At 53.3% G+C, this 15,361-nt stretch overlaps 1 protein-coding gene across 4 annotated transcripts in view; it reads right to left on the minus strand.

Moving 5' to 3' along the window:
- Positions 1–6,574, minus strand: part of NFATC1 (nuclear factor of activated T cells 1) — a 109,852-nt gene extending 103,278 nt beyond the window's left edge. For 3 of the 4 annotated variants that reach the window (XM_021553413.3, XM_077785519.1, XM_077785510.1), the window contains exon 1: positions 6,439–6,574. In XM_021553413.3, the coding sequence (XP_021409088.2) occupies positions 6,439–6,571 (133 nt within the window). In that variant the 5' untranslated portion in view covers positions 6,572–6,574. Of the gene's footprint in view, positions 1–2,423; positions 2,573–6,438 lie in introns of those variants that run through there. The other variant, XM_077785513.1, reaches the window with a different exon arrangement.
- Positions 6,575–15,361: the final 8,787 nt, after the last annotated feature.

Below are 15,361 nucleotides of genomic sequence, written 5' to 3' on the forward strand. Positions count from 1 at the left end.
GGCACACCTGGGAACTACTGCCAGCTGGTCCCTACCATGCAGCCGGACAGCCCAGTCAGGAGACTGGGGGCTTAGCAGGCTGCCCCAGATCTGCACCCAACAGGTGGGCTTTGCTACTGCTGACTGCAGAATCAGTGCTTTTAGACTTTGTATTGAAAATACAACAAACAAAATAACAGGGGTAAATACTGTGAGCCAGCAGTTTGCTCAAATTCTAATGCATGACTAGGGTGAAATTCAAACACTGCAGTCTGCTGGGGATCTGCAGCCCAGGCTTAATAGGCAATACAAAACTCAGATGAGCCTGTGGAATCCAGTTTAAAAAAATATTTAAAATCAGACTATAAAGACAGTACTATAAGCAACAAGTTCCCTAATTCACATGACAAGGAATAGACACTTTTAGAACTATTATGCATTTTTAAAAGCTAAATTTCAAAGGGCCAAGAAAAAATAACGTCATACAACTCATACTTTGTATACAATAGTACACATAATAGAAAGATGCAAGATCCAAAGACTTCCAAACATATTTAGGTATCTTAACATTACAGATAGCATGTAGAAAATCTTTCCACCAAATATAAAAGCCTCAAAGCCAGAACTAGGAAGAAGACAGACACATTGGTTTGTGGGCTAAAAACCACCAGGTAAAATTTCTGAAAAAAACCTAATTCTCCAAAACTTACATATTTACAAAATTCATCAAACACACATCCATAGTCAGCATTTATGACATGCTGACGTTTTCCTCACCAGGGTGAATGAGACAGCTAGAAATAAAATCCTGCATCACATAATGTAGCTATGTAGGATATTTTGACAGTCCTAATGCAGATGAAAGGCAAGTAATGACATCACGATAGTATCACTGTTATGACTATGATTCACAGAGTCACCCAGGACCAGTGTACAGACTACCAAGACACATTTAACAGGGTATTTTAATATCCTGTTAAACAGGGTATTTTAATATCCTGGACCAAACCCCAGTATCAGTTAGACCAGTGCAGGTTTGCATCAGTTCTGTTCCAACAAATCCATACTTACATTAAGTATAACTAGCACAAGAAATATATTACATTTCCCTTTGTAGCAGTTAAAAAGCTCCTTTTTTTCCTCTAGTTAATTTCACAGTAAACAAGTTTTATTCCTTTCTATCATTAATGGGCTGATCATGCAAATCACTGAGCACCATAGTTTTTTATTTACACACTTTAAATAGGAATGCTGAACACCAGCAGCTTATATGGTCTTTAGAGAAGATGAGGGCTGCCTTACATTGCTCAAGATGAAGCCATAGCTATGTCTGTGTTTAAATTCATGCTTTCAAAATTGCCTAATGGTACTTTTCTCAGACTGGGACTTTGACACTTAATTTGCTTAGGCCTCTCCACTTTAGACACTTAGGTGTCAAATCACTAGAACACTTATCTGAAAAGCTTGGTGTGAAACTCTAAAAACTGCCTTCTAAAAACTAGAAGCTTATAACAACTATTTGGACACCAACATTGTGCCAGAAAGGTGGGCAACTGGGGAGAGCTAGGAAGGTGCAAACACCTTTGCTCATATCCTGGTAGGCTGCGTTAGGCAGACAAGGATTTGCAAACCTTCTAGAATTTACAGGCAAAAAGATAAGGCACAGAGCAAACACAGCCCTACTCTGAGGCAATGTTAAGTCATCCACTTGTACAAGAGATCTTTACGGTGACCCGCTAGCATCGACACTTCAGCGAGTTAACCACACACCAGGAAGCTGCAACCTTCTCTCTCTGCCAGTTCCAGCCTTGTTCGCCTCATTTCCACCTCAAGCATTGCTTAAAGCCATAAAAACAGACAGCCGGACCGAGACACCAGAGTTGGGAACAGTTGTGACGCGTGACAAATTCACGCCCGTTATTTTTATTTGCGGATGACCTTCAAACTAAATCCTGAGCCTAACTTCGGCTCACGAAGGGATGGGGAAAGGGGCCTGAAGTGAGTTCTCAACCGGCCCATCTCTGTCACGGGCAAGACGCAAAGCTAGCGGGGGAAGCCGTGCGAGCGGTCAGCGCGGGGGTCCGGACATGTCAAACAACTCCAAACTTCTAAAAACTCTGCACCGGCCCCCCCCCCGGGTCGTCTCCCCTTGCACCTCGTTCGGCTGCTGCCAGGGACCCGCCAGAGGAGCGCCGGCCCGCCCGGTCAGCACTCTATCCCGGTCGCCGCGGCCCCTCTCGCCGCTTCCCGGCGCGGCTGAGACGACAAGCGCCGCCCGGGGCCGAGCCGACCTGTCCGGCCGCGATTGCCGGCTCCCCCGCCCCTCTCCCCGCTAAGGGAGGAAGCCTTTTCCCCTCCCGAAAGGGGCAGCGCAAGGAGGGCTCCCCGCAGCATCCCGCCGCCAGCACTCCCGGAGGTGCCCCGGCCGCCCTGCCGCGACCCACCTCCACCCTCATCACTGTGCTTGAACTCGAAGAGGAAATCGAAGTCAAACTCCTGCTCGGCCTCCACGCCCGTCATGGCTCCCGCCGCGACCCCCGCCACGCTCCAGCACGCTGGCAGCGGCGGTGGCGCAGCCGCGGCCCGCCCCGTCGGGCTCGGCCCGTCGCGCCCGGACACCTGCTGCCGGCGGGCCGGGCCGCGCCGAGACCGGCACGGCGTGGGACGGCGGCCGCCGCTGCGCTCCGAAACGTGATCTCGGCCCCGACGGGCGGCCTGTCTCGCTGCCGCCGCCGCCGCCTCCGATCCGCCCTCCCGCCCGCTGTTGATGTTTCCGGGTCGATGCAAACAACCGCGGTGCCCGGCCCCCCCGCACCCTCCTGCCAGGGCTCTGATCCTGCAGCGCAGCCCGTGCTCCGCGGGGAGCCCTCGCCCCACCCGGGGGACTCGGCACCGGGGGAGACCCAGACCGCCGAGGGCTCGCCGTGGGCGGGATGGGGAGCCCCAGGGGTGGGCGGTGAGCGGGACTTCACCTGCTCCCGACCGGCGGTAAGGGCGCGGGGCCGGAGCGGCTCCTTCCGCTCTTCAGCGGGAGGAAGGGCTACTCAGCCCACTCAAGGGGGACACCGGTGTGTCCCCTCTTCGCTAACGAGTGATAAAGTTTCTTCCGTGGGTACCCACCACGCCGCTTCTGTGAGCCAAGAGGCTCCGCTTTCATTTATTTATTATTTATTTCACTTAGTCGCAGCACCCACTAGTGCCAGCTGCTATAAAAAGCGCAGTAAAACGGGACTCGGAACGCTGCCGGCCTCCTCCGTGCGCCGGGGAGAGAAAGGTCCTCTCCTGGGCCGCCGCCACACACCGGGAGGGCTCCTGCAAAGGGCTCCGGTGGCAGTGCTGCCACAGCTCTGCCCGGCCAGTCCGTCTTCCCTCTCGTACGGGATACAAATTAAGGAAAAAGTAAATTAAGAGTTTCTTTATGTTTCGAAGTGCTTTCCTGTCATGTTACACCGTGCCCGTCTAAAGGTCCCCGCCAGGCAAAGGAGCACCCGCCCCAGCAGCTCGGCTCGGCTCCTCAGTTGCCGAAGCTTCAGGTCGGGTTTCAAAAAGGAGCAGTTTTTTTAAACAGTTTTGGAAATAGTATTCTCTTATAAACTCAGGGAATACCATTTTCCAGGCTCGAGACCGAAATCTCCGTTCTAAAGTGCCAGGAAAACACAGTTTTTTTCCATCTGAGCCCAATATTCTTCTCCCCCTCCTCGGCGGGACGAGCCTCGCTGCAGGCTGGGCTCTCGCAGGAGCCGAGCTGGGCTTTGCCCCGGCGGGGCCGTGAGCGCCCAAGTGCCGGGGCTGACTCACCCGAGTGTGCTAAAGGCCTTGGCAGCTGGGGAACTCGTCCTCCAGCGCCTGTCCCTACCGTGGTCTCCCCGTGGTGCTGGTTCAGGACACGTCGCAAGGAAGAGCGGCCCGCTTCACCCGTGCATGTCCCTCAGCCTTTGTCCCGGCCTCGGGAAAGGATGTGCCTCCTGTCCCCTTGATCAGGGCCTACAGGCAAGACAGGAACCTCGCCCCAGCCGCCAGACCCCCGGTTCCACTGGTGTCAACCCTCCTTGATGCCACTCTGCTCCAGGTGCCCATCTCCTGGAGTGCCCCGGTGGGGAGGTGAGGAGAAGCCCCCAGTTACCTGTTGCCCCCAATCCTTTGTCTCTCCCCCATATGGTACCTGCAAGGCTGGTGAATTGTCCCACACTATTTACAGACGGCTTGATTTGTCAGTGACATTAGTATTAATGCCGTCAATGAAATATTTTGATTAGCCCCATTCCCGTGGAGAAAGAGGAAAGCTGTGCAATGAAAAGGTTAGAAACAAAGTGATACCATTAAGGTATCACTAAGGTTAGAAACAAAGTGATGTGGGGACAGAGTAACAGTGGCCCTCCTGCTAATAGGTTTGAAACAGTCATTGAACTGAGGAGAACAAAACGAGCGATGGGGAAGCCATTTCCATGTCACCAGGAGCCTTTGCAAGACCCACAGACTGATCTACCAGCTCAGCCTCTGCCCACCCAGTCTCTCCTTGGACTTAACTGGAGTTGTTCCAACTCCATAAAACACGTTCAACAAGGGATGCATCAGGAGGTCTGCTTCAGCTGCAGCCCCCAGCCTGAAAGGGAATTTACCTTATCCATGGCATTAAACCTGGAATAACCACAGGCAATTTCAAAGGTAAAGGACACCACATCTCACTACTACACAAAGAAAAAAATGAGGTCCTCCCAATGGGACTCTGTGCATTTCTTACCAGACTAAACAAGAAATAAAGTATTTTCTTTGGTTGTTGTAGTTTGGCAATCAAATAGCACCTTAATTTGCAGGCAGCAATCCTGATGTGCAGGGCTCCCCTACGTGTTTCCTGAATTGGGTCATGCTTTTTGGCTGGACTAATTTTCTTAGTCCCTTGAAAAATACACCACCAAGGAAGAGAACTATCAACGAGGGTTGGCACATTTTAACATATGCATAAAAAAATGCCACAGAAATAAAGCCGGGGGATTTTTTTTTCCTTTACAAAAGACTGCAGAACGCTTTTTATGTCAGCAGCCTCTGGATCTAATTTTTACAAATGTTGTATTCAGTGCCCTTGGAGCCCAGGGCATTGGAAGAGCCATGCGTGCAGCCCACGGATGTCTGAGTGTGCAACTGGCACGCCAGCCACTTCTATTAAATACAGTATAATTAACTTCCATCCCAAAAGGCTCTTTGATTCGCAAGCGGAGCCATAGTCAGAACTGCGCTTGTAGATTTCGCACTGGCAGAATCTTGTCAACTGCAATGAACCCGTAGGGTGAAAGCAGCTGTGTAAAAATAAATATTAAAAAAAAAAAAAAAAAGAAAAAAAAAAGAGAGAGAGATGGGTCTTGAGCTTTCCTTCCAGCTTTCCAGGGACAAACCCGTCGAATGGAGTCCCGTTGTCCCACTCTGCGGCAAGAACGCGGCGGACATGGACAGCCCCCTCCTACTTCGCTTCTTCACAACTTTCTCTGCCCTGGACATGCGAGCTCGCTGCGCCCTGCCCGAGCTCCAGCAGCAGCCGCTGCAAAGCGGCGGCACCACCGGATAGGGAGAAAACTTAGGAGCCGGGGAACAGCCGGGAGGGGAGCAGGGAGCCGTCGGCCCGCAGCGGGGAGCCAGGATCTGCCCCGCACCTGCCGCGACGCGGAGGCGATGCCCGGCGGGGATGCCCGCGAGGTCCCGCTGCTGGAGCCGAAAGGCGCCGTAAAGCAGCGGCAAAGTCCGAAAGTTTTCGCGGTAGGTCCAGGGGCGATGCTCCAGGGGGAGAACAGTGTCCCGATTGGCAGGAGGGGAGGGTGAAGTAAGCCAGACACTACCCATGGCAGGGGCCAAGTTCAGCCCGGAGGAGCTGCGCGCGTCCCGAGCCCCGCTCCCAACATCTGTCCCTCTAGAAACTTTGCCACTGTGTTTTCAGGGCAGCAGGGGCAGAGAAAGAAGCCGCGATGCAGAGATGGGATAGAAGGGCAAACTCTCCCCCGGAGCCGGGATGGCGGCAGAAGGGCGCCCGCCCGCCGGGGGCGCGGGTTGGCAGAGCCCCGCAGCGCGGCCGCGGCGTGCCCGTCTGTCTCGGTGTGCCGGGAGCGCCGGTAAGGCGCCCGGCACTGCCCGGGACTCCTTCCCTTTCCCAGGAACGTGGGTTGGCTGCAACAATGGGCTGTATACTGACCTCCCCCAATTCAAACCCCGGGATGGGAAGGAATCCCCGAGCGTGTGCCCCTGACAGGATCCCAGGCGCCCGCGTAGCCCCTCCGGGAGCGGGCCCGGGCCCAGGACCGGCGAGAAGCGGCCGGGAGCAGCGGCGCGGCCGCGGCGGCGCCGTGCGAGAGGCGAAAGAGACACCTATTGGCAAGCGGCCGCCGGCGAGCCTCCGGGCCGCCGCGGGGAAACACCGGGGGACACCGCCGCCCGCCCGCCCGCCCTCCGCCCCCCGCAGCGCCGCCCGTTTACCTTCCTCCGCCGCCTTCATGGTGCTGCCGAGCGGGCGGGCGCCGTCCTGCGGGGCCGCCGGCGGCTTCTCTCTCCCGCTGGATGGGTCCCGCGACGGCGGCGCGGCGGCGGCCGGCGGGGCAGCGCTTGGCATCCACCCGGCGGGGCGGCGGAGCCCGGCGCCGCGCCCTGGGCCACTGCCGGCCCCTCGTCGCCTGTCCCGCCTGTCCCGCGCCCCCCCCGCCCGCCTTCACGACCCGGTGATCGGGGCCGCGCCGCCCCCGGCGTGGTAGCCGCGCCCGCGGAGGCACAGGAGCTCACCGCCGCCGCCCCCCCGGGGACGGGGCATGGAGGGGAGGGCGGGTGTGCGTGGGGACTTCGTAGGCACTGCCCGCGCTGAGGCGGCGGGACGGGGCGGCGGGCGCTGTCGCCCGCGGAGAGCTGCAGCCGGGGGACGGGGGCAGTGAGTGTGCGGAGCGGGGAAGTCTCGCTCTGACGCAGGGCTGCGCGCCCGGCGCAGCCTTTTTAAAGCTGGAAAACACCCCCCCCCCCCCTTCCCCTCCTGGCCCCTCTCCCCGCCCCGGCCCCGTGATGTCAGCCGGGCCCCGGCCCCGCCGCCGGCGGACGGCCAGCGGGAGGCGGGCACCGGCGGGCACCGACGGGTCCCGGACGCCCGCCCCTCCACGGGGCACGGCGCCCGCCCGGCCCCGGCCCCGCCGCCACCGCCCGCGGGGTCCCCTCAGCCTGCGGGAGCCGGGTGCCCTCCTGCGGGAGAACGGGCGGCGCGCTGGGTCGTAAAGTGAAGGTGGGGAAAGAAGGGAGACCGTGGAGCGAAAGGGACAGGCAGGGAGAGGGGGAAAGCAAAAAAAAAAGAAAAAAAAAAGAAAAAAAAAAAAAAAGAAAAAGAAAAAAAAGGCGAGGCAGCCTCGCATGCTGGAATCATTATGTAAAAAAATCGCAGGCTTCCCCCGCTGTGGAAATTTGGAAAAGAGCATCAACTGGCAGGCGAGAGAAAGGAAAATCCCATTCTGCTAAATTACTAACAGACCCGTGGACTCGGTTTCAGTCGCTCCAGATTTATTATTATTATTATTTATTATTATTCTGTAAATATCTCAGCACCATAGTTGTGTCTCATCACTTCGTAGCAGGGAGAAGAGATTTCCATCCCACTGCGACTCCTCCTCCCACCTCCCATCTCCGGGATGCCTCGTCCCGGTCCCCGAGGCAGCCGTGATACCCCGGCCGAGGCGGGAGCCTCCCGGACGGAGCTGCTGAGAGAGGCCGCGCCGCCCCGCTCCCAGCCCTGCTCCCCTCGGCCCCCGCTCCCGCTCCGTCCTCCCTCTGCTCCCACAGCTGGCAGGAGGGAACGAAAGTTTTGGAATGGGACACGCGGGCCAGGTGGGGTGGTTTTGAGCATATATCTGGTGTGTGAAGAAAAACAAAAAATCATAAATCTAGTGCCTGACACTCATATGTGGTTGGAAATAAACCCATTATAAACGAAATCCTGTCCGCTCCTGGGGAACGGGAGCCCGCGGCTGGCTCCTCGGGGCGGGCTCCTCCGCTGAAGATCGGTGGAAGACGGTGCCCGGCAAGAAGCGCGGCCGCTGGCGAGCGCAGCACCCTCCACCGACCTCGGCTGCTCCGTCGGATAGGAAAACCCCAAAACACGGACCAAAAGGGGGACGCTTTTCTTTCAAGGAGAACTGAACGGGAGAAGGCGGGAGAGAAGCGCTCTGCCTCCGGCGGCCTTTCCCGGCCCCCGCATCCCCCCAGGCAGCGGCGCGCGGGCCCGCGGGGCGCCGCCAGGGGGCGCCGCGGAGCGGGGCGGGCGCGGGCGGCGCTGAGGGCGCGCCCCCCGCCGCCCGACGGGGCCGCTCGGGCCGCGGTGCCCGGGCCCGCGGGGGCCCGCCGGGGCGGCTGCCGAGGCTGCCCGGCGCGGGGGGAGGCGGGGGGAATATCCCGGCTGCTTCCCGAGAGGCTGGGGCGGGGGCGGGCGAGAGCCGTGCTGCTCTCGGCGGGTCTCTCCTTTCCTGCCGCCCCCCGCCCCCCCGCCCCGCTCTCGCCGAAATGACGGAATCCCCCGTCTGTTTCCTCCTGTTTAATGCCGTTGCCCGGACCACCGTGGCGCCGCTCCAAGGCCCCGCCGGCCGGCGCGGGCAGCCGGCGGCGGCGGCGCAGCGCGGGCCCCGCGGCCGCCCCCGACCCCCGCCCCGGGCCCGGCGCCCCGCAGCCCCGCGGGGCCGCCCCGCCCCCGCTCCCCTCGGCCCGCGCCTCCTTCCCGCCTCCCCGGGTTTGTTTACAGCCGCTACTAGGAGAGACTGTTACACGGAGCTTATTTTGGGAGGCGGTGATGACTAACGAAGTTAAAAGGAGCTTAGTACAGAAAACAACCTTATTTTTAGACGGCTGTTGTTTCAGTGGATCATTGTAGCAAACGCGCCCCGGTGCTTCTAAAAGCCACGTCCCCGATACCAGGTCTCTTGTCCTGTGCTGCCACCGAGGCTCGCATACCGGCTGGCCCTCTTTGCTTTGCTTCCCCACATCTCCTCCCTAAATCCTGCCTGTAAGTGCTACGGCCACCATTTGCCTTCATTATTTTTATCTTCAAGACGTTTTATTTCAACAGAACTAAAAACAAGCTAAAAAAAATGAGGGGAAAAAAGTTATGAAAGTGTTCGGAGTACTTTTCAGTGACCTTTGGTGCTGAGTTAGCAGAGACCAGTATCAGACTCCCCCCTGACTTTTGAGACGGGGCTGATGATCCTGTAGAGCTTCTTCACCTGCCAGGGAAGATGCAAGAGGCAAGTCTCCACATCTAGCATCATCCTAAGCAGCTCCCTGGGCCCCCGCATGACATGCTGACCATCACAGCCCACATGTGGGAGTGGTCAGTGGTGGACAACAGGGCGATGTGTCTGCTACTGCTCCCTCACTCCCCAGCAACCTTCTATTTTCTTTGTGAGTATCTCTGCATGCTAGTTCAGGCACTAAGACCAGGCATAGGGCTCCCGTTGTTGTAATCTAGTCCCTCATTGACTGGTCCTAATCCCTCATGGGTGAATCCCAGCAGAGCTGGTGGGACCTCAGCAGGCTCTGCTCCACACAGGGCTGTAGAGGCATTCATCCTAGCTAGAAATCCTCCCTTGTCACCAGTGCTGTGCCAGGACGTGTCTTCTCCCTGTTGCTGCCATGCAGCCAGCTTTCTCCATCTTTCCACAGGAATGCTTCTGCTACACCCTCTCTTCCCACTGTCCACGTCTGCCACAGAGTTGCATGGGCTCCCTGTGCAGTCCCTCTCCATCCACATGTCCCACAGCAAGGAAGGGGTGAGCTGCTGCTTCCCTTCCCTTCCACAGAGGGGGCTGTGCTTGAAAACAAAGCGCTTGCTGCACTTAAACAGTAATTAGGTTAATCAGCTGCCCTGCTCTACCTTTCCTCTGTGGCTGAGGCAGCATGCAGTGGCTTGCGTGGCCTGGGTCAGGCTGAGAAACTCGTCTGTGTGACTGCATGTCGAGGCGGTGCTCGTGGGCGACAGCACTTGGTGTACTGTAGCTCTCCCAAGGGAAAGCAGCTGGACTGGGATAAGAGTTTGCTAAGAAGGGGGACAGAGCAGGCCACAGAGACTCTGCCTTGGAACAGAGCCTTTTTGGGTTCCCACCCATTTTCCACTGCCCTAACAGCAATCAGTTTGTACTGGAGAAATCACAAGAAAAAAATCTGTATGGTACAGAAGGAGGGAGGGTAGGAGTAGAAAAGGAGCCTCGCCTCTCTCTCCTCTCCCAGATGTGCAGAGCAGTGCCCCAGAATCGCAGTACTTCCCACTGCCGAAGATTGCTGGGCTGGGCCCCCCAATGCTGGAGCCGCCTGTGGGTCCTAGAGCGATGCTGGCATTCCCTGTGCAGCATGGCCATCTGACACACACTTCCTACCAGCCACAAATACTGCTCCTTTGCTCCAGAAAGGAGCCAAATGATGCAGGCTTCAGTGGGCTCTTTTTGACCGCATTTTACCCCTTCTACATATCTTTGCAATCAAAGCACTAAATCTGCCCCCAGTTCTCAGCTTTTGCATGCTGTGTTATCCTTTAAAAATTACTGCGGAGTATTTATACAGGATGTTTTAATCACAAAAGAGTGTGATTCGTGTTCACTGGATTAGTTTCATATAATGTGAAGTTGTGCGAGTCTGCATTCCCTACTCCATTTTCCTTTTCTCTCCTTTTTGTTGGGCCTCAGCAGTTTGGGAGGGATGGTTTGCATGAACCTTTGCACACAGGAGCCACAGTATTTCTCCGGGAATCTCTAATTCAACAAAAACTCCTTCGTTCTCGCCCCACCAGAAGATTTAGGTTAGTAGCATCGCACAACAGGCTGTGCCTGACTGGCGCCCAGAGCTGCTTGCAAGACTTGGGGCAAATTTTTTAATTGGGCTGTGTCCTGTAAAATGAAAACTTCCAGCTTTGTCTACACAAAAGTGTTTTGAAAGCAGGGTGGGGGGAAGCCCTCTCTCCAGAGTTTACCAATATCAAATATTTTCTTAAAATAAGTGCACAGAATCCCATAATCCAATATGTGTATCAGAAAAAGCCACCCATACTCTGAATGGAATTATTGTCCTGTTTTGGGCTTCTTGCCCTTGTATCCTTACAGCCTTTTATATCTAATATTCATAATAGTGGCCATCTCCTTAGGATCTGCGTGACCATCTTTTGGGTCTTGGCAGCTTCAAAAGCATCAGCGTCTATTCAGAATTTCATTCATTGTAACGAAAGATTTATAAGTCTCAAGCCTCCCTAACCAAGTCCCTAATTAAAGTCTTTCTAGTCCCCTGCTTTGAAAATTGTAACAAGATTTGCTGGAAATAGAGACAGCACATGGCGAGTGTTTATGGCTGGTACAGCACCATTTTGAAAACCCATCCATAAACCTTTCAAAAAAGGCAGAGAGCATGCCTGAGCAGTGGCCAGCTGCTGCCCAGAGCTGGAAGCTGGTGCAAAAGCAGAGGCTGGGCTCAGCCTCCCATCTCCCTGACCCAGGCTGCCAGAAATCATTTCACTACTTTTAAGGTGCATTGCACTTTGCAGGACAAATGCCAGAGGAGGAATTTTGTGTGCTTGAATGATGTTGTAATTTACCTTATAACTGGTCTCATTATGATGTTGAGTGCTCTGTTGATTTACCTGGCTTTTGATTAAGTGGACTCTTTTTAAATGACGGTTTAGGAATGCGGCCAGTGACTGCAGGCAAAGGACCTTAAACCTTTTTGGAGCTACAGTCATCTGTTCAGACACCGACTTTTAGAAATCAAGATACACACACATCACACAGCCGCACTAGACCCATATAGAGAAAGATGTGACTGAATTAAACTGAGACATTAGTTCAGAGAAATAATTTCATAACGATACATGCTGCATCAGTGCCCCTTTGTTTCCTTTTGAGTTTGCCCCTTGCACAAACCCAAATTGTGGGCAGGTACAGGGCAGGACCCTTGTTGCTGGCTGGGTCAATGTGCAGCATCCTCCCCGCAGCTGTCCCAGCTGAGGTGAGTGCCAGCAATTGGCTGAATTCCGTCTCTGTTGCGTGACCCTGGGGTCTCACTGCGGTGATTCAGGAACTCTCTTCACATGGCAAAACAACCATCAACAATGAAAATACCGATGCTCTGCATTTCTTCCTGGACCCTGCTGATGGAATGTACAATGCAGGGTGGTTAAAAAATAAGAGCATGTCTAACTCTCTATTCATACTTGTCCAGTATTGCCAGACTTGCAAAGAAAAAGTGATAAGGTTTTGTACCAGGCATCATATTTTAGCTCTAGAAATATTTAAAATTTCAGAATTTCCCAGCTGATGGTACAGGGAGTGGTAACACATTTTTTGCCTCATTCAGAAGTACTTAATAAGGGAAAAGCCCATTGGGTACACAGGGACTCCAGCTGGCAAGCAGAGCAGACCCTTCTCCTTGGGAAGGGAAACATCAGATTTACGATGTCTGTGGCAGACTGGGACCTAGAGACCAGTAGGGATCGGTTCCTGCACACTGTGGAGATGGCAGCTTTCACCTCATCCATCCTCCATGGCACAGGATCACACCTTCATTTTTAGGCAGTGCAAAGCATTTTTTTCCCCCAGATGTCCATGTTTCATCTGAAGGAGCAGGATTGCTGCAGGAGGCTTAAATGGAAGCAGTGACCCAGGAAGATGGACACAAAGCCTGGGGTGTCTGCATGTGCAGAAGTGTTGCTTCACTCAGCAGTCCAGATTGTCAGGAGTCAGGAAAGACTGCACATGCCCTTCCAGTGCAGGACTCCTTTCCCTCTTGCTTAGCCCAGAAGCTCTACAACCCCTGGAAATTCTGCTTTTAGTGACAGGATCTGTAAGTCCTTCTCATTCTCCACACTCTGCCAGTGCTTGGTGAGTGCATCTCCCCCCACAGCCAGAGGAGACCTAGACTGAGCCAATTTACTCCAAAGGCAGCATGTCTTGAGCTGTGGTCACAGCCAAGTGCCATGTGAGTCCAAACATGTACTTGGCCACCTTCACTTCCATGCATATGGAAGCATCTCCTTTTAGATCCAAGGTTCCATGTCCCCATGCACAGAGCAGGGCCAGCAGTGAAGTGCCCTCTGTAGCCTTCCTCTCTATAACTGGGGACCAGCCTCTTTCATACTTCAAGTTCACTGCTGGGAGCACCCTCACTGCTGCATGAAATGAATGACCCGATGTGAAGTTCTGGATTCCCTGGCTGCAGCAATAACTCTTTTCCAATATCTTAGCTGCACTATTATTTACTTGTCAAGCTGCTGCTATTCCTACCACTTCTCAGCACCAGCAGTCTTTGCCTTCCTTAGTTTCCTCCTGCTCTAGTTCATTAAATCTGCATTTAAATGTGCTATTGGTTCTCCCTAAATGAATAACCTTCTATTGTGTAATATTGAATTCCTTTGTATTAGCCTGTTCCCCCCAGTGTCTCCAAATCCTCCTGTAGTCTAGTGTGTTCCTGAAATTTATCAGCAGCCTCCCCTTCTATCCTGATGTCATCCGCATCTGGACACCCGGCATATTGGGCTCATTTGTACAAAACTCTTAAACAGAACAAGTCCCGGCTCCAAGCCCCAGGAGATCTGCCCTGTAAGCTCTCTTCTGGTGCATGGAGCTATTTATTGCACTTCTCTCTTTCCTAACCCAAGTTTATCCTCCTAATATTGATACTCCAATACTTGTATACATTTTACTGGCCTCATTTTCTGAGGCAGAGTCAGTAACCTTGTTAAATTCCACCAAACACAAAATCATTGCTTTTAACTTTTCTGGGCTCACCTTCACAAATTTTTATGAATAGGATTTGGACTACTCTAGCAGCAATTTTGACTATGGCCCCTTGTACCAGATGCTTGCATACACCAGTCCCTGCTCCCCCTTTCCCCTATACTTGCAGCATGATAGGATAACTCAGGGGATGAGAGGTATTTAGGGAGAAATAAAATATTTTCCAGGTTATGAAATGTGGTGCCAAGGTTTTATTCCCTCACTTGTGACTGTGCCCTATTGAGAAGCATCCTTTACATTTGATGTAAAGCGGGTAATGAATTACAGTCCAATGGTGTAAAGAAATAGACTCTCCTCTGCTATTCTTTTCACCACACTTTGAGCAGCCCAGACTTTCCAAAGACAGGAGTCTTGGACAAGGATGAAATTTTGAGCTTTTCAACCTAAAAGACGAAATGATAGGAACTGTTTGCTATTGGACATGAAGGGTTATAATGGAGTTGGCGACACAGTTGTCTCCAGCTGCAATGTAGTACTTCAGCAGCAATAGCAAGGTTTCAGATACAGCATTTAGTGGTGCCAAGGTCACGGCTGAGTGACCAGGGAATCAGGAGCACTTGGAATAGCTGTGGAATCAGGGGTATTGTGGAATCAGATAGGCTGACTTTGATCCCAACACCCAGAGTGACTTTGTGCTATCCTGATCGCTCTGGCTGTCCAAGGATGCCACAGACCTTGGATAATTCTGGTTTCTCACAGAAATATCCCATGGATGGGGAATTTCTGAGAGGCACTTCAGTCAGGTTGGCAGAGACAGAAGCTTCTCTTTGCCAGAGGGATCTTGAGAGGCTGGCAAGAGATTGGGCTTTTAACATATACCCTTTTCACAGCTTGAATTTTGTCTCCCTCATTCTTTTCACACCTCACTCCATGAGCAATTAGAGTTTTCCTTACTGAGGTGGTTTGACTGAGGGGGCCAGCAACCTGAAAGGGATTGCCAGACTCCTGTAGTTTGGTCAAGGATAGGTTTGGTTTTTTGTGTACTGAAATGATGTACAAGTCCAAAGCCTTTTTTCCATTAGAAGCATTTCTGTGTTGTGACATCCCTGCATGTTGAAGTAGCTATCTTGAAGAGCAAATGCTGAAAATTAAAATCTTCTTGAGTCAAACCTCCTCATTAGCAGTCTGCCTGGCTAGACTCTACCTTATTATTTTTTGCTGGTGTGTAGCTGTAAAAAGAAAACCAAGGAGAAAAATAGGCAATTAAAATGCATTAAATTGATTTCTAAATGAGTATGCAGAACCAGAAAGTCCCAGGAAGAACCACATCTCTTCTTTTGCATCTGTTGCTGTATGTGAGAGTGCAAATTCACTAGCAGCTAGAACAAGACACATTTGCAAACATTACCAGGGTTAAACTACTACCTAAGATCCCTCAGTTGAATCTCTGAAAACTAAATGTCTTAAGTCATTGCAGTTGCTTGGCATCCACTGTAGAGCAGGACCGTCCAAAAGCCACGGAAAAGTTTTTCAGGATGAACACAGCCCCAGCAGTCCAAATATGAGACTCTCCCCTCTGCAAAGCCAGAGAATCCTTTTCCTCATTGCTAAGAAAAATGCCAAAAAGCACCTCATGATTCTTCTGCTCTAAACGGTGCTCTGGCGCA

This window comes from Lonchura striata, chromosome 1 (assembly GCF_046129695.1).
Source record: "Lonchura striata isolate bLonStr1 chromosome 1, bLonStr1.mat, whole genome shotgun sequence".
In the NCBI taxonomy this organism is placed as follows: Eukaryota; Metazoa; Chordata; class Aves; order Passeriformes; family Estrildidae; genus Lonchura; species Lonchura striata.